At 41.6% G+C, this 24,421-nt stretch overlaps 1 protein-coding gene across 1 annotated transcript in view; it reads left to right on the forward strand.

The window, feature by feature from the left end:
• Positions 1-23,064, forward strand: part of c5 (complement component 5) — a 71,489-nt gene extending 48,425 nt beyond the window's left edge. Inside the window, exons 27-42 of the mRNA XM_061729639.1 lie at positions 77-181; positions 1,524-1,695; positions 2,486-2,610; positions 5,153-5,233; positions 5,390-5,542; positions 6,150-6,212; positions 6,284-6,377; positions 10,723-10,762; positions 10,868-10,970; positions 11,964-12,038; positions 14,714-14,819; positions 18,455-18,538; positions 18,655-18,744; positions 21,535-21,627; positions 22,311-22,449; positions 22,532-23,064. Of these exons, the coding sequence (XP_061585623.1) occupies positions 77-181; positions 1,524-1,695; positions 2,486-2,610; positions 5,153-5,233; positions 5,390-5,542; positions 6,150-6,212; positions 6,284-6,377; positions 10,723-10,762; positions 10,868-10,970; positions 11,964-12,038; positions 14,714-14,819; positions 18,455-18,538; positions 18,655-18,744; positions 21,535-21,627; positions 22,311-22,449; positions 22,532-22,664 (1,656 nt within the window). The 3' untranslated portion in view covers positions 22,665-23,064. The remainder of the gene's footprint in view (positions 1-76; positions 182-1,523; positions 1,696-2,485; positions 2,611-5,152; positions 5,234-5,389; positions 5,543-6,149; positions 6,213-6,283; positions 6,378-10,722; positions 10,763-10,867; positions 10,971-11,963; positions 12,039-14,713; positions 14,820-18,454; positions 18,539-18,654; positions 18,745-21,534; positions 21,628-22,310; positions 22,450-22,531) is intronic.
• The last annotated feature ends 1,357 nt before the right edge of the window (positions 23,065-24,421 follow it).

Raw genomic sequence — 24,421 nt, forward strand, 5'->3', positions numbered from 1 at the left:
CTCAGTTTCTTGTTGCATGAATCCTTCACTGCTCAGGGTGAGGAATGTAAAATGTCTTGTTTGTGTTTGGGTGCAGGCTGAAGGAACTGATGCGGTGGAACAGACAGTTTATCTGACATCCTTCGTGCTCATCGCCTTACACAGAGCAACCAGGATCAACGACCGGATCCTGCAGCTCCGGGTGAGAAAACACCTCCTAACTCCAGTCCTCAAGAGGAGAAGGGATGAGATAGTATATTCATTCAATTCAATTTTATTTATATAGCGTCTATTACAGGGTCAAATGTCGAGAAAAAAGTCAAAATGTCGAGATAAATGTCAAGATTTCGAGAAAAACATTCAAAATGCCGAGATTAATGTTGAAATACAATCTCAAGGAAAAAGTCGAAATGTCGAGAAAAAAGTCAAAATTTCGAGAAGAAAATTTGAAATGTCGAGATTAACAAGGAAATGGAAAAAAAAGAGGAAAAAAAGGAAAAAAAAGAAGAAAAAAGGAAAAAAAGAAGAGAAAAAAGTGAAAAAAGAGAGAAAAAAGGAAAAAAAAAAACTGAAAAAGCTCCAGGGAGCCATAAGGGCAGCGCTAAAGAGCCGCGGATTGCCGACCCCTGGTCTATTACAATAGAAGTTGTCTCTAGGAACTTTCCAGAGACCCAGAACATGACCCCCCCCCCCGAGCAATTATTACATGAACATAATAATACATTTTTATTAACGGATAGCCCCTTGAGATGAATCATCTTGTTTTTGAGGGGGTCGAACATAAAACACACAACACAGTACAAAACAGTTACATACAACATACACAATACATAAGGCTCTCACACACCAGTCCCCAAGACCTACCACACCCGAAGAGAACAACTAAACACAGCATAAACACAGTAATGAAAACAAGAACAACAGTATTAATAATAGTCATAGTCATCATCATTATTATACAATATATGAAAAAATAGATACATTATGTATAAAAAAGAGAAAAAAAATGACACAAATGAGAAGGCAATACCACTGGAGGCAACTACATGGTTTATTGAGGTTGGAAAATAGTGAGTTTTTAAAGAGATGTAATGATTTGTGTTCTCTTATATTGTTGTTCCAAGCTGATGGGGCTTTGAACCTAAAAACACGTCTGCCAATTTCTTTAAATGTCAGAGGAACGAAAAAGAAGGGCTGCTGAGTGTTTCTGAGAGAATATGAGGATGTATATGGAATCAAATATAGTTTTAAGTAAGATGGATAACTAAAGTGGATACATTTGAATATGAGTTGGAGCCAGTGGTGTTGTCTTCTTGAGCTGAGGGGTAACCAGTTTAATGATTTAATGACATAACATGAACACTGGCATGTAAAAACTCCCCTACTGGGAGAAAAACCTTAAACCAAACAGATCCAGATGAATGAATGGTGACGGCTTTTGAAGCTGATAACACATGATTGTAATCTGTTGTCCTTATTGAATATGCCCTTGTGACATTACAGTAGCATCTGTCATTGCCACTTTGTTTTTTTTCCTCTTTCAGTTTCATGACGACAGCATGCGCTCGGCAGCAGAATACATCTCCCAGCATGCCCTGAATGTGAAGAGTGTGTTTGTTCGCGCGGTGGCGACCTACGCGCTGACGCGTCACAACCCCAGCGGCTTCACCGTGACGATGCTGCTCGACAGCCTGGAGAAGCTGGCCCGCCAGAAAGGTCAAGTCTGGATAAAAACGCAACAAACCAAACGTCCCCGCCAGAACCGCCAAACCGTCATTTATTGACCACGGTTTTTATAGCAATTCAAATAAACTCTGACGGACAGCTGTTTATTCATTTTATGCATCTATATGGTATTGATTCTTCTTTATGTTTTGACATTTTTTATACGTTTATGAACACATCTGCTGTTTATGGAAGAGTATCAGGGCCATGCAGGAGAACAAATATTTGAGAGAGGAAGATTTTTTTTATTGTGCACTTAAAAAAAAAGTCGAAATGTCAAGATTAATGTTGAAATACAATTTTAAGAATAAAGTTGAAATTTCGTGAATAAGGTCAAAATTTCGAGAATAAAGTTGAAATATATTTCGACTTTTTTCTCAATATTGTACTTCAACATTAATTTCGACTTTTTTCTCAACATTGCAACTTTTTTCTCGACATTGCAACTTTTTTCTCGAAGTGCATAATGAAAAAAAAATCTTCCTCCTCTAAAATATTATTTTTATTTTTATTCTGCCTGGCCCTAATACTCTTCCGTAGCTCATTTAGCTTAGTATCTATATGTATTTGTTACCTTGCTGTTCCTCTGACATCAGTTATAGAAACTTCAGCCTTGTGCTGGATTTACGTCGACATTGAGGAGTAATGAGTCCGTTTACAGTAATATTGTAATATTTAAAATGTGTATTTTTTATATCAGAGTAAATCTCCTGATTGTGGTTGAGAATCCTGTGTGAATAATGTCCTGTAAAGCTGATGTGACCCCTGCATGTGTGTGCAGGTAACCCTGTTGAACTCAGGTACTGGCAGGAGTCCAGTGGGAAAGCTGACTGGCTGAAACCGGACGAATCCAGCGGTCTGACGGTGGCGACGACCGCGTACGTCCTGCTGTCGGTGCTGCAGAAGGTGCTACTACTTCCTGTTTCATTCCCCTATGTGTATCTATGCATGTATAAGTATGTGTGTGAGTATAATTACAGTATATAATAATAATAATAATAATAATAATAATAATAATAATAATAATAATAATAATACTGTTATTTAGCAGTGTGAGTACAGTGTGTGAATATTTATAAATACAGGTTAAATGATCTGTGAATGGGGGTAGGACTAAATAAGTTTACACTTCTTCCTACTCCTTTTTTGGCACATGTAAATCAAGTTAGCAAGTTTTAAAGGATGACATTTTTTGTTTTGTTGTTGTTTTCTTAAACTTCTCATGAAGTGTTGTTTCTTTTTTTTACATGTACAAAAATAAAATAAATCAAATCAAATCAAATCTTATATCTTAAATACGCATTTTAAAGACAGAAGAATGAAAAAGACTTTACATACATCACAGATCAAGTTCTTTATTTTCTGTAATGCAATTAAAAAAACTAAAATGTCATACATTCTGGATTCATTACAAATCAACTGAAATTTTGCAAGCCTTTTATTATTTTAATATTGCTGATTATGGCTTACAGTTTAAGATTAAGATTCCCAGAATATTCTAATTTTTTGAGATAGGATATTTGAGTTTTCTTAAGCTGTAAGCCATGATCAGCAATATTACAATAATAAAAGGCTTGCAATATTTCAGTTGATTTGTAATGAATCCAGAATGTATGACATTTTTGCATTACAGAAAATAAAGGACTTTATCACAATATTCTAAATTTTCTGAGACAGTCCTGGTAAATGACAGTCCCTGCACTTCCAGTTTCTGCCTCTAGGAGGTGTTTTTGAAGACTACAATATATTCGCAATCTTTTTTTCATGATAAACATTCTTTCTAGTTCCATTTAAAGGAGTTGAAGACTCATTTATTTGTTGATTTCAGGCTTGAAATGTATTTATATATTGTATGGAAAGACGTGGCGCGTTAGAGCAGACACGTGACAACATTTACACTTTAGTACCAATATTAAAAAGCAATGCCATGCTTGTTTATAAGTTATAGCACAAACTGAAGAAGCTTTGCAGGGCACTAATGTTTAAACGTAAATCGTTTTGACTGTACTCACAGCGCTGTCCAGTATTAGTGGACGCAAGAAACATGTCTGGAAACTGCTGTCAGGAAAACTGTGCGATAATCCAAGGTCAAAGTGTTGTAACTGAATTAAATATCTCAGATTGGTTTTATCAAATAAAATACATTCAGACTGATGAAAAGCTTGTTTTAGAGCGACACTCTGACTGATGATGATGAAATCACTAACAACCATTTTACAACTGAATGAGAAAGAACAAACAGTCATGGATTTATAGAAACATCCTGCTTTTTTTGTAAGGACTTGCTATCGTATCTTTCCATGACTGTTGAATAATGCCACATGTGGTTGGAGATCAAACTACGCCATCGTAGTCATGAAGGTTCTGGGGCTGAAGCTTGTTCTGAGGGGTTTCAGGATCAGAATCAGAATAATGTTTACTCGGCCAAGTCAGGTCAAACAAGACATGGAATTTGACTTGGTTATTTTCACTCACTATACAGTAAATAGACAAATGACAGCTCTTATTAACATATATACAATTTAAAAAAGTGAATGGTGCAGCAGAATGAGGTAGACATGGTTGTGCATTTTTCACTTGCCCATGTGCATGTGCACCACTCTAAAATTGGAACCATGTCAAACAATAGAGCCAGACAAACGTCTGCTCTCACACTTTTGTATGAACAATTTTTGTTCCAATGTCATTGTAAGATATTTTGAAGAGATTAAATGAAGTTTATCAAAATTGGTGCGAATACCTGTCAATCACTGTTGAGCTGATGGATTTTTTTTTTAAATAATTAAAAAAAAAAAATTTTTCTAATAATACATGGGTGCAAATAACACATTGATATTGGTAGCAGGGTGTAAATAGCCTACGCCAGGGATTGTCAACCGGTGGTCCGCGGCCCTCTGGTGGTCCGTGGCGGTATTGCAGGTGGTCCGTGAAATTGTAAATGGAAAACAAAAATGTAAAAAATATATATTTATTTAGACTCCATTTATTTTCCATTTACTATTCATTTTTGTGAATAATTTACCCATCCAAATGATGTAAAATGAGTGAGAGTTAACTTTGTAATATTATAAGCCCTCTTGGCTCCTATTGTTCATTTTTTATTGACTGTTTTTTGTTTTTTTTTATAGCAAAAGGTGCAAATAAAAATAGACACTGATGCTAATAAATAGCGTATATAGGCCCATACGTTTATTTAAAATCAAGGTGCAAAATAAAACAAACGTCCCCAAAAGCAGTTGGTCCCCGAGTTGCTTCTTGGTTAGTGGTGGTTCCTGGGACAAAACCAGTTGAAAACCTCTGGCCGAAGCCAATGAATGATTAGTTTCACACTGGGGACCTGTCCAGGTGAACCCCTGCCTCTCCAGCAGACCCCCGTGACCCTGCAGAGGATAAAGCGGGTATAGAAAATGGATGGATGGATTATTTCACTGTTTTTTTTCTGTTAAAGGGGAGGATCCAGTATGCAAACCCAATCCTGACCTGGCTGACCCAGGATCAGCATTACGGGGAGGGTTTCTACTCCATACAGGTACACACACACTAAATCCATGTCTGGTGCGTGAGAGTGACAACCCCAACACTGTCTTGAGACCAATCCTCTTGAGCTGCACAAGAACATACATGTAGGTCCCCACACCGATGTTGGTTTCCTCTGGTCTCCATGGTGACGCTTGATGTCTGTCAGGACACAGCCTTGACTCTGGAGGCCCTGACGGAGTACAGCAGGATCATCCCCAAAACCGTAATCAATCAGGACATCACCATCCGCTATGCGAGGAAAGGATTGCTGAGGCGAGTCTCTCTGAGCCAGAGCCGTTCTGTGGCCGCCCCCATCGAGGTGAGACTGACACACTCAACACTGAGATGCTTCTAGCAGCTTCTACTTTGGTCTATTAATTCTTTCTTTTCTTCTTCCTTTTCTTCTTTTTTTTATTGAAAATTCTTGAATTTACGAACAAACAAGGCACATCAAAGCTGCCATGTAGCAAGCACATTAGAAAAGGCCTGTACTGAGTGGACACATTAATGAAATAGGAAATAAAGAATAAGAAACAAAGAATACTTAAATTAAATTAAAACATCATAAATATTATGACAAAATAATGACAAATAAAATAAATAAATGTAGCTTAAATTAAAAAGAAAACGAGGATAAAAGAAGTTTTGCAGTTATAATTTCCTTAGGGTTTATACATAATTTCAATCACAATCTATTAATTTATAAGTTATAACACTGAATGTAATTCTGCAGTTTGTTCCCAGATTTGAAGTTCATATACTTGAGGGATTTAAAGTACAACTTAAATTCGTTATAAAAGGCATTGAAGATAGGTGGGGTTTTCATGAATTTCGTGGCCATTATGAGAACTGTTAGTTGGCAAATGATCTTGTCTCTTTTCCATCACTACTCCATACATGTTGTTCCTTTTATTCTCTTGTCATAGGTACCGTTAAGTGACGACATCACAGTCTCCACAGGGTATGGAAGGGGTGTGTCCAATGTGAAGGTGAGTATAGTTGAATCCCGTTGTTTCCTTGCACATGTGTCACTAGAGAACAGTTGTGACTGCTCTTGCAGCTGAAGACGGTGTACTACCAGACCACGGCGTCCGCGCAGCCTTCATGTAACTTTGACGTCACCGTCGAGGTCGTGGGCCCCGACGTCTCTGATAGTGAGTGTCTTTTCATTTGATTTATTTATTTGCACATTTTTGAAAGAAGAAAAGAAAGAAATACAATGGAATGTGTTTAGAGAAAATAAAAAAAATTAAAAACAACAATATAAAATAAAATGTGCTGGAGAGGTCAGAAACCTGAGAGGCTTATCGAGTATATGATACACTTCAGACAGGAAAACAAGAAATACTTTAGGAAAAAACACAAGATGATTAAATAATAGTTAAAATAGACATCATAAAAAATATGATAAAAGGAGCAGAATGTAGCATAAACCAAAACAAAGAGCATCTGGATATATAGTATATACCAGGGGTCGGCAACCCGCGGCTCTAGAGCTGCATGCTGCTCTTTAGCGCCGCCCTAGTGGCTCCTGGAGCTTTTTCACAAATGTTTGACTGTTTTTTTTCCTTTTTTTGTTCTTTTTTTGTTCTTTTTTTTCTCTTTTTTTCTCTTTTTTTCCTTTTTTTCTCTTTTTTTCTTCTTTCTTTTTTTTTCTTTTTTCTTTTTTTCTTCTTTTTTCTTTTTTCTTCTTTACCTTTTTTTTCTCTTTTTTTTCTTCCTTTTTCCTTTTTAAACTCGACACTTCGACTTTTTTCTCAACATTTCGACTTTTTTCTAAAGATTGTACTTCAACATTAATCTTGACATTTCGACTTTTTTCTCTAAATTTCGACTTTTTTCTCGACATTTCGACTTTTTTCTCGACATTATGACTTTTTTCTCGAAGTGCATAATGAAAAAAAAAATCTCCCCCCAGTTATAACTAATATAGACACATATAGTGGGGGGGGGTTGCCTCATGGCGGTGGGGGGGGTGGCTGGGGAGGGCCCGGGCGGGGGGCTGTGGCTTGGGCGTCTCCGGGCCTCCCGGGGCTGGGCCGTGGACGTGGGGGTCCCACCCGGAGGGCCCGGCCCTGCCTGGGTGGGGGGTGGCTGTCTGCGCTGGGGGGGCATTGCTGCCTTTGTCCTCAGGGGCCAAGTGCCCCTGCGGATGTGGGGACTCCGTGACCCTTGGGGTGTCCGCCGGGGTGGCCTCGGGGGGGGGGGGGGGGTGGGGCCGGGTCCGGGGATCGGGCCTCCCCTGACCGGGGGGTGCACGGGCGGGCACGGCGGCGGGGTGGCACCATTCCCAGGTATCTATGTCTTATGTTGTCAGTATGAATGGGAGGATGTTGGACCGTTTCCCCCTCCGTCTGGGGGCTCCGGCGGCGCCGGGGGCGCCCGTGGAGGTACGGTGGGGCCCTGGCCCGGCTCGGAGGGCCGGCCCCCGTCTACTGGATGGCCGGTGGGGGGACGCGGGTGTCTTATCAGGGCCGGCTTTGCTGGTCCTGCCTCCTGGCTTCGGCCTCCGCTCCCCCTTCTTCCCCCCCTACACGATTCATACGCACATAGGCGAAGGGCGGGGGGTCCGGGTCGTGGGGGGCACTGTTCCGCGTGGCCCGGCACTCCCCGCCTCACGGTTTTAACAGCAAAATAGACACTGCACATTCAACACTTAATAAATACATTTCACAAGGACACGTAGTTCGGGAGGGGGGGGGGGTCGGTGTCAATCGATACTTGGCCCTCCCCCCTCCCTGTTTTTATGGCATTAATCACATGCACTCAACACCAGGGGCGGGAGGGGGTCCCACATCACCCGCGTTCCCTCACCGGCCTGGGACAGGAGGGTCAGGTTACCCGGGCCTGGCGGGGCTCGCCGTGCAGCCTGGGGTGCCTTCTGGCGGTGCTGGACCCCCCCGGGGAGGGGGAAACGGTGCGTGATTGTATGTCATGCCATGGAGGATTTGAGACTCCATTGGCAGGACATCAAAACTTAATAATTTATGAATATTATATTATACAAAGATGGTTATTATTATTATTATTATTATTATTATTATTATTATTAGTATTATTATTATGTATAGTATATTATATTATTATTAGTATAGGTATTGGATAGGTGAATGGATGAATGAATGGGATGCCTGGGTCTGGGGCCCTCCGTTGTCGGGCCTGCACGGGTGTCGCCTTGTTGGGGGGTTCCCTCTCTCCGGGCCCGGCTCCGGTCCCCCCCGCTGCCTCTGCGGCGGGGCGCCCCTTTGGTCTTGGAGGGCCACTTTCGTGGGGGACGGGTGCGCCTGCCCGCATCGGCGGCCGGGGCGGCTCTGTCTCTCCGGGCAGGCTGGCCCCCTGCCGGGTGGGGGTCGTTGGCCTGAAGGGTGAGGGCCTCCTGGCCGCGTGTCCAGCCCGGACCGGGTGGCCGGGGATTGCCTGGGTCGCGGTCCGCCGCCGCGGGATCCCTGGCTGCTTCTTCCCACGCCGTGGGGGCCCCGCCCGCGGGCCCCCTCGGCCGCCGCTGGGGGGGGGGGGGGCCTCGCAGGCGGTGGGTTGCCGCCCTCCGACTTCTCCCCTCTGTGGGATTGCCGGTGGCCTGGGTTCCGGGCTCTTCCGTGTCGGCCTCTGGTCTCGCGGGTGGCGGGGTTGCTCCCCCCCCTCCCCCCACTATAGATACACTTCAGGTGGAGCTTTGTTTGGTTTATTACACACACACACACACACACACACACACACACACACACACACACACACACACACACACACACACACACACACACACACACATAGTCACTTAGTCACATGCATATACACACACACACACACACACACACACACACACACACACACACACACACGCAGGATCATATACATACACACACACACACATAGACATACACACTGGCTTGTTCACCTGCATGCTGGCTCTCTAGTTTCTGGGTTTAGGTAGCGGTAGCGATAGCTTAGCTCAGACTGCGATCAGATCTCAAGATTTAGGTCGATTGCTGTTATTGTTTTGGTTGGCTCCGTGCCGGTTTCGTGCTTTGTTTTGTGGTTTTTTGTTGCAGATTTCTAGTGCTTGACGTGTGTTTCCGTGTGTTCCTGCTTCCTGGATTGGCAGTGGATGTCGTCACCCCCCCCCCCCCAAAAAAAAAAAACAAAAAAAAACACTGGGTTTGTATGTGTATATTTATGCATGTGTACGCATATGTATGCGTATATATATGTATATATATTAAATATAGTAATAATGCACATATATTTACTTTTGGTTTCTACCGTCATGGTATCAATCATTAATATGTGTGCAAACAAGGTAAAAAAAAAAAAAAAAAAAAAAAAAAAAACTAATATAGACACATGCAGCATGTGTTGTCTTCATTCTAAGGCTTATACGAGACTTTTCATTTTTTGCGGCTCCAGACATATTTGTTGTTTGTATTTTTGGTCCAATATGGCTCTTTCAACATTTTGGGTTGCCGACCCCTGGTATATACAGTGTACTTGTATGTACATGTACAGACAGACACACCAGCTACAGCAGACGGTGATGGTACTGGGTCAGCAGCTGTTTACATCTCAGCTAGGAGTTTGTTTTTTCATCTGTTTTTGAAAACAAGGAGGGACGGAGTGCTAGGTACTAGGTTATAGATGTTATTCCACAGCGACCCCTCTGTATTTAATATTCTATTGCGCTCTAATGGTGCGACATCAGGGTGGATGGAGATGAGATGCTGATCTAGTTGGATAACTGTGAATATTGGATTTTATACTAAAGTATTGTTGGAAGTGGAGTGGTAGTGATGGGCTTAAAGGAGCATGAGGCTCCTTTTAAGAAATGAGACTCTCTAGCGCCACCCTTCACCACGACGGCCGTCGGGGGTACTGCAGCCAACAGTGAAGCCGGCACGGGAGAACGGGGAGAACGTGCATGCAGCGTCATGTGACGTCACATCCGCAGCCCAGCGCGGGAAACTCGGCCCCACAATTGCAGCACATTTTGCAGCACACAGCCTGTTCAAGGCAACGGAGAGATACACTAGACTAGAGGGCTCATTCTTTTTGGTTTGGAACGCTTCATCTGACATTATTACTAGAAAACTTAAAACGTATACTAATTTTTTTCATAAATCCTGCCTCAAGCTCCTTTAAATACAGAATTTTGTAAATAAAAATAGAGATTTGCATTTTATTGATATCAAACATTTTTATAATCTTGAGTTTAGAAAAAAGGGGAACAGATGGGGCCTGGAAATCTGACCTTGGACTGTTGTAACAAATCTTTTTTGAAGTAAATAAAGTTTGTGGAGATATGTGCGACAGGTGCTGCCCAGACAACATTACAATACAAGAGATACGGATAAACAAGACTGGAATACAAAGTTAGCAGGCAGGATCTATTGATAACAGGGCTTATTTTCCTGTGTCTTTACTCTCTGAGAATGTTCAGGTCTCCAGCGCTTCAACAGAATTGTAGTTGTTGATCTGCAATAATGACATCGCTTCCCTCGCCCTCAGATCCCAGTATGCGAGCTCCTCACCTGTCCGCTTGTGTGAAGTAAGAAAAGATGGTTTATCCACTCACCTCATCTTCCATTCCTGATATCATGCTGCAGGCGTGTGTGTGCTGGACATGGTGGAAACGCAGATCTTTGTGTTTCAGGTACAAACCTCCCCCTGGTGAGACCTTCACAGAGTCCAGTCTGACAGTGATGAAGATCCAGCTGCCGACAGGTGTGGAGGCGTACCTGGAGGACCTGAAGCAGGTGAGGACACCTGACCATCTTCAGTAGAGTTATGCTTCTACCGAACAACTAGGCCTTCGCCTACGCACAGGACAAACGATAGCAAGCTTGTCTCTCGCTGTTTGTGTCACTCTCTAATCCTACTGTTATGTAGTACAGTACAGTACAGATCCTTAACAAACTACAACACCGGTGAGCCCGGGATTAGCAAAGTTTATTTTAACTGATGTGCAATCAGGAGAGTCGACGTGCAGCACGCAGGCTGGACAGTCGAGTCTGAAGCCTGAATTATGGTTCTGCGTTAAATCAACGCAAAGCACACGCCGCTGCCGTGACGCCGTTGTGAACCCTTCGGACTTCTCCAACACTCATTTTACGGTGGCCGAGACCCGCCATTGCTGAAAATTAAAGAAACGCTGCAAATAAAAAGAAACGCCGCTGCAAATAAAATAAACGCTTTGCAAATAAAATAAACGCTGCAAATATAAAGAAACACAGGTGCAAATAAAAAAAAAAACGCAGCTCGTTTTTTTGTTTTTTTTTCCTCCTTCCGGGGAAAGGAGGGCCTTTTTTCCCCCTAAACGTGCCCCAAAAGTCACCAAATTTTGCACGCAAGCCAGGCCTTGCGAAAAATTTAATATTTAATGGTTTGCATTAATGAGCGTGGACTAATGGCTCAACAGCGCCCCCTAGAAAACTTTGTGCCTCAAGCCCCACAATACGGTTTGACGTACATGCACGGAAATCGGTACACACCTTTATCATCTCGCAACTTAAAGAAAACTTAAAATGGCCGAAACAAACAGGAAGTCGGCCATTTTGAATTAATCGTGTAATGTTCTGGACACTTCCTGTATGTTCTGGAAGGTTCCCCTTTGAAAGAAGGAGCGCTTTCTGTAGGGCAGCAGCCATGGCCGTCTGTGCTGCACACCATTTATCCAGAACTTAATAGAAAAATAACGAGATGTTTGACCTGTGTGTTCACATGGAACTCCTTGTGATGCTTTGTTGCAGTTCACAGACACAGACGAGCCGCTCATCTCCCACTACGAGCTCCAGGGAAGCACCGTGATCATCCAGATGGACGTTGTGAGTCACCCAAACACCAAAACCAAAATATCTGCCTAACAATCACCAAGTACTTCACCGAGATGGAGAGAGAGGGGGAGGGGTGCAGATTCAAAGGCAAAGAAGACAAAAGACTGTCATGTTTCTCAAAAAAGCACTTGATTCTAAGTTTTCAGTAGAGGGTTGACAAGTATGTTTTTCAGTCTCTAATGCTGCTTCCATTAGTGTTAAAGAGACTTTAAAGCAGAACACAGAACATTTGTTCACAATAAAATACAGTCTCAGTTTTATTTGAAAGAATATTTCTGAACGCTATCTTCCAACCCTGCTATCAGTGCAGTTGGAAAAACGTACCGTCGCACTCCCATCACCATGGGACGGCTACATATCGGTTTATACGACGACGTCACACACCAGCAATGATGACACTAGATCAGAGCTACAGCGGACATTAAAACTGAGAGTGTGACCAAAGAAGAGACCAAACAAGAGTAAATCTTACTGTCGCGCTGTAAAATCCTCTACGGCTAAAGGAGGACCCAACACTGCAAAAACTCAAAATCTTACCAGGAATATTTGTCTTATTTCTAGTAAAAATGTCTAATTTTTAGTCAAAAAAAAGCTCATTACACTTAAAACAAGACTCATCACTGGAAAAAAACAACAATTTTCACCTGTTTCAAGTAGATTTTCACTTAAAATAAGTAGAAAAATCTGCCAGTGGAACAAGATTATTTTGCTTGTAATGAGAAGATAAATCTTGTCCCACTGGCAGATTTTTCTTATTTCAAGTGAAAATTTACTTGAAACAGGTGAAAATTGTCAAATAACAAGTTATTTTTTTGGTAATGACTCTTGTTTTAAGTGTAATGAGATTTTTTGACTAAAAATTAGACATTTTAACTGGAAATAAGACAAATATTCCTGGTTAGATTTTGAGTTTTTGCAGTGAAGGGGCTGTTGCCGCTTTAACACAACCTGATCTTGTCATTGCTAATCATTACTGTTAGTTTCTGCTGCTCACCTCATCATCTTTTGATGCAGATCAGGAAGAACACTTTTAATCAGCGAGTTTAGTTGTCATACGTCACATGGCACAGCTGCCAGTCACAAAGCTAACAGAGTTATTCATGACGGTGGGACAGACCCCTTCACTTCTAGCTAAAGTAAAATAATTCAGTCCCCATTAACTTCCTAAAACCCCTGTCTTAGGGGTTTCAGGGCAAGGCAGGGCAAGTTTATTTGTACAGCACAATTCAACACAAGGTCATTCAAAGTGCTTTACATCAACATTAAAAGCGGCAAGACACAATTAAACAGTAATTAACAAATAAAATGATAAGAAAAGAGGTAAAATAATAAAAAGCACAAGTGGTTAAAAAGTAAGGGCAGTAGAGTACAGCAGGTACATCTCATTCTTACAATGGTAAGAATTACGTTTCTATACGGTCAAAACGTACCAAGACCAGGTCAAATACAGGATTACAAAAGTAATCTGTAACAATTCGTACGGTGAATTAAACCAATTTGACAATTCTATGTCACAATGCCTGTTTCCAGGTCTTATTTCACACAACTGACAAGAATTACAGGGAGGTTGTCCACGATTTCACAGAGGAGCTGAGGATTCAGACCAGTAGGGGGATGAGGGGGGATGAGGGGGGATGGCATCCCCCCTGAAATAAAAACGGTCCAAATCATCCCCCTTGAAATAAAAATGGTCCAAATCATCCCCCTGTAAAACTGTCATCCCTCCTTTCCATCCCTTATGTCATTTCATCAATGAATGTGGTTTTACTGCTATTTCAACATTTAGAGTCATCACCAGAAAAATAACACCAGAAAAATAACTTATTTGACAATTTTCACCTGTTTCAAGTAAATTTTCACTTGAAATAAGTAGAAAAATCTGCCAGTGGGACAAGATTTATCTTCTTATTACAAACAAAAAAATCTTGTTCCACTGGCAGATTTTTCTACTTATTTCAAGTGAAAATCTACTTGAAACAGGTGAAAATTGTTGTTTTTTCCAGTGAGGAGTCTTGTTTTAAGTGTAATGAGATTTTTTTAATAAAATTAGACATTTTAACTAGAAATAAGACAAATATTCTTGTTAAGATTTTGAGTTTTTGCAGTGATGCATTTTACTTAATCTGTGAAGGACAGAGTCATATTGATAAGTTCAGAAAAGTGTTTTTTATTGTTGTGTTTTGATGTATTTGATGTAAGCCCAGTGGATATTTAAAGCTTACAGAAGGCTGCATTTAACTGCTGCTATGTCATTCCTGCAGTATTTCTGCAGGTGTTTTGGTCACTGCTATTATTTGTAATACATTATATTATTTGTAATCAGCACAAATTATCTGTCCTCATATGATCAAATCCACCATCCCCCCTGATTCTTCTTTACAACTCGAGTATTGTCTACAAACTCTGACAAGCTATATGAGGGAGTAACTTTTCCAACTTTTTTGAAATACTTCCTTTTAGAATAACTAAAAAATAGACCTAATGTGAGAGTTTAAACCTTTGCGCAGTACAGTGGGGTGTTTTGCAGAACTGCCATGTTTCCATTGGGTGTATTTTCTATTTTCACACACTCGGGGTTTAGTTCAGTAATCAGCTACTGGGGTGTTAATGTCACCACTGCTGCTCACCCGCAGTGATGGACAGCTGACGTCCTGTCTGGTTTCCAGGTTCCCGCAGACGTTTTCCTGTGTGTGGGTTTCCGGGTCAGAACCAGGTTCAGAGTGGTCGGAGTCACTGAGTGTCTGCTAACCGTCAGCGAGACAGAGGACAAAGGTGAGAGTCAGCACCTGCACAGCATGCTGGGATTTGTCGTCTGAATATTTCATTTGGTTTTGATCAAGGGTCTGCAACCCAAAATGTTGAAAGAGCCATATTGGACCAAAAACACAAAAAACAAATATGTCTGGAGCCGCAAAAAATGAAGTCTTGTATCAGCCTTAGAATGAAGATTTTTTTTTCATTATGAGAAAAAAGTCAAAATGTAAAGATTAATGTTGAAGTACAATCTTGAGACAAAAGTCGAAATGTTGAGAAAAAAGTCAAAATGTTGAGAAAAAAGTCGAAATTACGAGAAAAAAGTCGAAATGTTAAGAAAAAAGTCAAACTTTCAAGAAAGAAGTTGAAATGTTGAGAAAAAAAGTTGAGAAAAAAGTCGAAATTTCGATAAAAAAGTTGAAATATCGAAATTAAAAAGGAAAGGAAAAAGGAAGAAAAGAAGAGAAAAAAAGGAAAAAAAGAAGAAAAAGAAAGAAGAAGAAAAAAAAGAGAAAAAAAAGGAAAAAAGAAGAAAAAAAGAAAAAAGAAGAAAAAAAGAAAGAAAAAAACAAGAACAAAAGGAAAAAAAGGTCAAACATTTTTGAAAAAGCTCCAGGAGCCACTAGGGCGGCGCTAAAGAGCCGCATGCAGCTCTAGAACCACGGGTTGCCGACCCCTGGTTCTGATTCTTCATGAAGTCGTTTGGGGTTTCAGTTCAGTTAAATAGCACCAGCTGACGCTTCATGGTCTAGTTTAAATTCATAATGCCAGCATATAAACAAGACAGCTGAGAGACCGAACACAGTGCACCAAGGCAGCAGTTACATTCAATTTCCTGTCATCCTGTCAGCTCATTGAGTCAGTTGTGAATGATTTGCTGGAAAGAACAGAACAGCAAAAGACTGAGCTGTATCTACGGTAGGCGACAAGGGCCAAACGTACTGCAACGGCCTAATTAAGGAAAACGGCTTCAAGTACAGAAACGATTCAAATTCACAAACTCAAAACGAGCTACAAAAAGAGGAACGTGGTGCAAATGAAAAAACCTGCTGCAAAAAACAAAGTAGAGAAACGATGCAAAGCACAAAACCATATAAAACAAGAAACCATCTTCAAAAGAAAAACGCTTCATAACCGGTCACTACAACCGGAAGTGCTCCAAACCTGCAGGGGGCGCTGCTGACTGAACCACAGTGTTTACATCCATGGTTTAAACATACAGCAGGAACGGTAATGTGATTTTTATTTGACTATATTTATATACGATGATTATATCACTGTACAACGCTGTACATTACAGACGATTCTTTATTATATTTTAACGTTACAGTTACATTCATTTGTTGTTGTTTAGAATACCAGTCCTTTCAGCCGTTGAAGAGAAAAACATCAGGGGCCTCATGTACTAAGAGTGCGTGGATTTCAACGTGAAACCGTGCGTGGAATTTACACGAACGCAAAAATTCCGATGTACAAAACCCTGCGTACGCCCAAATCCACGCAGGTTGCTCTGTACATACCAATCAGCGTGGATTTGAGCGCACATGCGGGAGCACAACACTCCTGCCTGTCTCCTCCCTCAAATATATGTTTGAATATGATAATGAAGATAATTATCCATTAAAAACCGCTCATCCTAACAAGAAATGTGCAAAAACAGGCAAAATATATTAAAAAAAACATCGGCTCTGAGCTGGAATACATTAATTTGGGAGCATTTCTTGCGATTTCAGCTGCATATGGGTAATGCTGTTCTTTGCTTTGCGTTGCGTTCCGTGAAGAGTGTTGGTTTTATAATGATCGTACGAGTTTGTGACTGCGGTCACGCCATCTCCGCTTCGGAGAGGCGCAGTCGCGCTATCCGCGCTTGGAAATCCATTGCCCGTCTACATCGCGTTGTACGGTAAAGCGTGTGGACGGCTTCAAAACGGTTGTTATTATTATTTTCATGTCTTGAAATAGATACATATGTCATTACTTATTGTAGTTTTACTAAAGTCTAACAAAATGATAAAAAAAGCAAAACCAATCGCCCATTCAGAATCCCATTCATTTCTATATAGGCAGATTTTAAATATTCATTAAAAAAACAAATCAAGTTATTTTCAGCAAACTGCAACATATTCTTTTTCATCATGTCCCCAGGTACCTCTGACATCATTTTCAAGTTCTTTTACTGTAGCATTTTCTAATAATTACATGCTAAATTCATACCCAATATAATACTAATAGTAATTAATTTTTGAAATCTGCCTATATACCTGTGTATTGGGTATGATTTTAGCATGTAATTATTAGTGAAAGAACTTGGAAATGATGTCAGAGGTACCTGGGGACATGATGAACAAGAATATGGTGCAGTTTCCTGAAAACAATTTGATTTGTTTTTTTTTAATGAATATTTAAAATCTGCCTATATAGAAATGAATGGGATTCTGAATGGGCGATTGGTTTTGCTTTTTTTATCATTTTGTTAGACTTTAGTAAAACTACAAAAAGTAATGACATATCATATGTATCTATTTCAAGACATGAAAATAATAATAATAACCGTTTTGAAGCCGTCCACACGCTTTACCGTACAACGCGATGTAGACGGGCAATGGATTTCCAAGCGTAGATAGCGCGACTGCGCCTCTCCGAAGCGGAGTGGTTTGTGAATGTTTATGAGCAGCGTCAGTGCATCAATACACCCTGCTTTTCTTTGTTTGTATTTTAAGAACCGACACCAGAACTTAAGTTGGTGGATGAAAAACGGCTCCTCGTTCTGCTTTATTGTCACACGTATTATATACTGACGGATTAAGACCAATGTTCACGTTTATTGAGTCTTACACATTGTGGATGTCCGCGATCACCTCTCTCATAAGTATAACAATGTGAACAATATACATTTATATTTAAAACATGAAGCATCACGATCTGATTCCTCTGCTGCAGAAATAAAGACAACTTGTGCCAACGGTATTATCGAGGTGCAAACGTGAGAAAAGAGCAAGATTGCTTAAACTCGGAGTGTTGCATCCACAGGAGGAGAGGCCGGTCTAGATCCCGGTCCATCACCGGGGAAACACTGTCAGGAGTCCTGCAGCACTTGCAGCCGACTAATATCAGACTCTGAAAGTTGCCTAAACATTCAATAAAAACTTTATTCATTCATTGGATCCTGGACCAGCAGATCAGTCTGGTCCCTGAAGACTCGCTCCTGATCCTGCCATCATTCCTCTAACGGAGCCAAAGCTCCATCGGGATTTGCAGGTTCCATCGTTGAGCTCCTGCCTTTAGTTGTTTGTTAAGATCATGTGGTTGATTGTGAGATTTTTGCAGCTCCACTCTTGTGTAACTTATCTGGTGATGTCGGGACTGTCATGTCCTTCACGTGGTCGTGAACTTATTGTTGACGTTAAGTTTCCTCATATTCTGCACTTCACTGCATCACCAGTGAGTGTCGCCAACGGACAGAACCTCAGAAAAGTGCGTACAACAGCCTTAATGTGTGAGTGAAGGACCGCAGCTTTCTACGTTCACGTCATTCTTTGTACATCCGACCGTGAGCGTTGAAAGTGGTGTACGCACGTTTTTTGTGCGCCGCACTCTTAGTACATAAGGCCCCAGGTCTGCAGGAGGATGACTGTGGTCCGTCTGTGTTTCAGGAAGTCTGTGCCTGCAGCAGTTCTCCTACCAGGAGCAGAAGCTGCAGCGCCTCTGTGTGGGCGAGCAGTGTCAGTGCATGACAGGTAACGTCACCCCTCAGCTCTGAAGGCTGTTCAGGCCCCCAGCTGACACCTGTCATTAGTGAGACTTTCTGGAACGTTAATGAGTTTGTTTACCTCACTCCTGTTGTGTTGTTAAGCTGCATGTGCTGCCTACAGAGGAAACAGCGACCTTTCTCTGACAGCCGACAAACGAACAGAGGAAACCTGCCGGCCTCACATCAGATACGGTGAGTCTGGATTCTGATCGCCTTCAAACACTTTGATTTGTCTATGATGCAAAACGGTTTTCAGTTATTTACTTGAGCAGTGAATAATCACTGATCTCAGTACCAATCGAAGGATTAGTGTACAACCCAGAACACTGTAAAACAAGACGAGTAACACATCCCATAAAGCCATATTATTTTTGACAATGCAACATAGAAAACATGTTAAGAAAACATGTCCCAGAAGGATTTGCTCAGGGTGATCTTGAGCACCTCATCTTCTTGCACGGCGCTCGGGGAGCAGTAAGGGTTAAGGGCCTTGCTCAGGGGCCCAAAGTGGTTGACCTCAGTTGCAATCCAGGATTGAACTTGGTCCTGCAGACCCCAGGCCCCCCCTGTAACCATCAGGCTAGCACTCCCTATTAACTATTAAAAATAGTTCAATATTAACTAGTAAAAAAAGTTAACTATTAACTATTAAAAATAGTTCAATATTAACTAGTAAAAAAAGTTAACTATTAACTATTAAAAATAGTTAACTATTAAAAATAGTTCAATATTAACTAGTAAAAATAGTTAAAGGAGCCGTCTGTAAGAAATGTCCAAAACTGGTACTGCAGTCACTTTCAAAATATTGTTGAGCGGCGTGTACCCTCCCCCTCCTCCCCCCGACCAGAGGTTGCCAGGTAGGCTGCAGAATGCAGCAGGAACGTAGGCTGCCATGGCTGCGATAATTAGAGCCGAGCTGGCAACCCGGATGCCGAAACAATACTGACTTGGTGATTGGGAGATAGGTGGAGGGTGGAGCTTCAGAAACAATACTGACTTGGTGATTGGGAGATAGGTGGAGGGTGGAGCTTCAGAAACAATACTGACTTGGTGATTGGGAGATAGGTGGAGGGTGGAGCTTCAGAAACAATACTGACTTGGTGATTGGGAGATAGGTGGAGGGTGGAGCTTCAGAAACAATACTGACTTGGTGATTGGGAGATAGGTGGAGGGTGGAGCTTCAGAAACAATACTGACTTGGTGATTGGGAGATAGGTGGAGGGTGGAGCTTCAGAAACAATACTGACTTGGTGATTGGGAGATAGGTGGAGGGTGGAGCTTCAGACCAAAACAAAAAATGACAACATAAACATCAGTTGAGGGCTGCAACTCCTCTTTTTAAACTGGAATATCCTGGCTTGAGTGCTGTTGTCAGTGACATAAGTATTTGAAATGAACATGATTTTTAAATGTCTGTTGACATATCGGGGTCATTTTATGATTCGTTTTATTATTGCTCTTACATACAGCTCCTTTAACTATTAACTAGTAAAAATTATGAAACTTTGTGAAACAAAAATCAGCCACAGTTTACTTGTTTAGTCGTGTATTTATCTGCCCTCTTTCCCTTCTGAATGCGTCTTTCCCTCGGTGCCGGGTGGTTCTCTTCCCGAGAGCTTTAGTCCTCCGTGCTCTTTCTGTTTACCTGTCCTGTAGCGGCAACTTGACTGACAAGTTAACGTGCAACGTCTTCGTGTCATCTTGCTGCACTTTGTTGCTCTCTAACGCCACACATGTTGTTTCTAAATTATTTGGGGATGTTTTAATCTACAGTCTCACACTTTGCTACTTTAAATGTAGTTTCAATGGCTAAATCGCATCAACATTTAGCTAACATTCAGCCAAAACAAGTTGCCTGCTAACAGCTTAGATTGGGTCCGACCAGGTCCCGCGGGACCCAACGCAACCCTGGCGGGAGCGGGAGGTTTGAACTTTGCTGCGGGCGGCTAAGAAAAACACTGCGGGATCGAGATGTAGTCTAGTGACAAGATGGAAATCAATGACATGGAAAAGAACCTCAAACAAGGTCTTTACAAAACAAAGACAAAACAAGGACAGTGAGATATTTGGAGAAACTGGGGAGGGATTGGAACCTCAGTCGGTCAGCAACATTCTCTTCCTCCACAGCAATGTAATGGCCAAGTGGTTAATTTGTTAAATTAAATTCTTTCCTTCATTAACTTTGTTTATTTTATGTCATTTATTAGTGTTATTTGAGCCACTCACAGCTACTCTCGTTGCTATAAACTCAATCACATAATTGATGCGTGCGTGAAAGGTGAAATAGCTTGTGGATGATGATAATCCATCATTGTCGGATTTGCGTCTAACTTTCGGTCAGGTGACCTATGAACTGTCAATTATCCATCAAGCTCCACAATGATCATGTTAACATTAAATCAGATAAATTTGTCCAGGACATTTCTCTTGCAGGACGGGAGAAGACACTAAATCAATGCATCTCTATTATTGTGCGGCATGAATTCTCAGAGTTTTGCGGATGCGGGTGGGAGTGTAACACACGTTGCAGGCGGTTATGGTCAGAAATTCAGCGGGAGCAGGATGAAGAAAACAGTCCCGTGCAGGGCTCTACTCTGACCCTTCCAGAACGGCCAACGCTCTGTTCGTTAAATTAACACAAGAAAGTCTAATGTCTTTAAAATATGAGTGATTATACTCTGTTAGGTCGTTGTTCACAGCACCGAAGTCAATAGGCTACAGTGCTAAGAGCTAAGTAGGAAATTTGATGACATGGACGAAGACGTAACACCAGTCAACTCCTGAAGATGGAAAGTCAGTTCAGTGGTCCCTCATTAACTTTCAGCAGATTAAGTCTTGTTGGGAGGTTTTTATTGCAACTGTAATGAGCTGAGCTGGATTAACTGGATAAAATGTGTTGAGCCTCTTGGATAATTACCCGGATTTAGCGCTGCTGCTTCGTGTCTCACAACAACAGTTTTCTCTCTCGTGATGTTTCTGCAGCCTACAGGGTGACGGTGAAGTCCTCGGCGGCAGAGGGAGACTTCATGACCTACACAGCCACCGTAGGTGAAGTCCTGAAGAACACGGATAAAGGTGAGACACTGAGTTTCTGGTGGGATCACTCTGCACCAGAAACATCAAGGGCCTAACACCTCCACTACATTCAGAAGTCCCAAGTCTGTGATGAATCCAACCTGATCTCAAAAAATCTGTGAAATGCCCACGACCTCTCACCACTATTTTCCGTGGCACCAACACGGAAATGGTATAATTCTGTGTGAGCACCACGGATATTGTACCATGCGAAGTCAATGGGATCCGTTGTCGTGATATATACACGGATTATGACATTATTATTATTTATATATTATTCTTTAGTGGCTAAATTATACGTTTTTGACGTGCAAGTTACTGTTTGTTACTGTCAGTTTGTAAAAGCATGTTTTTAACGCTGTTTTAACAGTGTTTTAATGGTGTTTTGATGATTTTTTCTAACCGTGTTTTCTAGTATTAAACGTAAATTCGAGTATTATGTTTGCTGTCGCCATGAAGACAGAGGTAGCGTAAGTGATGTAAAACTATTATTTTTAGCAAAAACCACAAGCGTTTCCTACTTCTAACCAATCATGAGTGGTGCAATAACCTAACCGACGCTCTGGTTAAGGTCTGGTTAGGTTAATTAATAACAATTAATTCCGAATTAAAAAACATCATGTAACCGTGGGCAATGTTGAGATCCCAGATGAGGAGAAACCAAAACCTTGTGCTTTCTGCAGAGTTGGAAGCGGTGAGTTCAGGTACGGAGGTGGAGCTGCTGAAGAAGGCCACCTGCACGGGTGTGGACCTCCAGAAGAACAAGCAGTACCTGGTGATGGGATCCAGCGGGTCAGAGGTCAGGCTGGACAGGAGCTTCAGGTTGGTTTCTGTTTCCCTTCAGCAGTGGTTCTCCCTGTGGTTGTGTGTGACGCTCACACGCTCCTGTGCTCTTGTGCTGCAGGTACCGTGTGCCCCTGGACTCGGAGGCGCTGGTAGAGCTCTGGCCAACAGACTGCAGCTCTGCGGACTGTTCTGAGCACATCGCCCAGCTGGACAACTACGCTCTGGACCTGCAGCTTATGGGCTGTCCCTGAGCCGCCACCTCCACCCTGCAGCACATGTTACACTGCAACTGTGAATGCAACGCTGGGTTGACAGTGAAGGTGGAGACGAGGAGGAGGACGTTTTGAAATTCAGCTCACAGTTTTAATGTAAATTGATTTTTCTCTTTTCATAATAATTTACTAATAAAGCTTAAATAAAAATGTAAGGTCCAACTTACTGTATATGATATAAAACACTGAAAAACAGTCCATAAAGTTTCATATTTTGTTGGACCACCCTTAAAGCTAGTGTGCATCTTCCTGTGAGGAATTCACGTGGGGGGTTTCTCTGTTCAATAGTTAGTACCCTCTTCTTTACTTTTCCTCTATTTTATGTAAAAATGTATGTGTGAAGACATTTGTGGCCATTAAAGAAACATCCCTGATTTTATCTTTGTGCTTGACAATTGCTAAGTGTGATTCCTGGTTTTTGTGAAGCATGTCTTGTCTCAGCTGATGTGGAACAATGAGACCAGCACAACAAACTACAAGAACGATGGACAACAATGATGGCTATGAGATACTTATAATTAATAAAAAATGGAAGAGGAGAAGAGAAGAAGAGTGAGAGGCACCGCCCAGTGGATCATGTCGGTGCCCCCTGCAGCATAAGCCTATAGCAGCATATCTACCGCAAAGCTATATTTGAGACTAACTATTATAGTTTTGTTCTATAGCTGCAACTATGACTACTGACTCTAACACACTAGAGTTTACACTACCTAGAGATTTACCAACACCAGCTAGAGGTTTACTAAACACTAACTATAGGCTTTACTAAACAGAAAGGTTTTAAGTTTAGTTTTAAAGGTGGAGGTGGTGTCAGCCTCCTTAACCCAGATTGGAAGTTGGTTCCAAAGTAATGGTGCCTGATAGCAGAACGCCCGCCCTCCAAATCTACATTTGGATACTCTAGGAACTACGAGTAAACCTGCACTCCGAGAACAGAGAGCTCTGCCAGGAACATAAGGCACTATCAGGTCTTGGAGAAACCAGGAGCTAAGCCGTTTTGGGCTTTATACGCAAGTAATAACATTTTGAATTGGATTCTGAATTTTACAGGTAGCCAATGGAGCGACCCTAACACTGGTCTATAATTATAAATAATATAAATATAAATATAATAAATAATCTATTGGTCTATAATTAGCTAAGATGTCTGGGTCCTAGAGAAGGTAAGTTTAGGGATAAGTTGATCTGGTCCAGTATTGTCGTGCCAATAAGAGAAAAAACTTTTTTGAATAGTCGAGTCGGGATGGGGTCTGACATACATGTGGTTGACTTAGCTCTATTAACGAGTGAGGTCTGCTCAGGGAGGTTTATAGGATCAGAGCCAGAGCCGGATTAACACAAAGGCAAACTAGGCATGTGCCTAGGGCCCGATTGACAGGGGGGGGCCCAGACAGAGGGACAAAAAAAAAAAAATGTTTTTTTTTTTTGTCTGCACACATATTAATGGTTGATAACAGGCCGGTAAAAACCTAAGGCATATATATATATATGTGCATTATTACTATATTTAGTATACATACATATATATATATATACGCATACATACGCACAGGGCCGCCGCAAGGGATGTGCGAACCGTGCGACCGCACGGGGCCTCGCGCCCCAAGGGGCCTCGCGCTGTAGGCCGTTTTTTTTTTCCCCCAATTTTTTGTTTTTTTTTGTTTTTTTTCCCTTTTTTCCCTTATAAATATGAACAGTCACGTTCCATTACAGACCTAAATATGTACTAGTCTGTG

Source organism: Cololabis saira, chromosome 9 (assembly GCF_033807715.1).
Source record: "Cololabis saira isolate AMF1-May2022 chromosome 9, fColSai1.1, whole genome shotgun sequence".
In the NCBI taxonomy this organism is placed as follows: domain Eukaryota; kingdom Metazoa; phylum Chordata; class Actinopteri; order Beloniformes; family Belonidae; genus Cololabis; species Cololabis saira.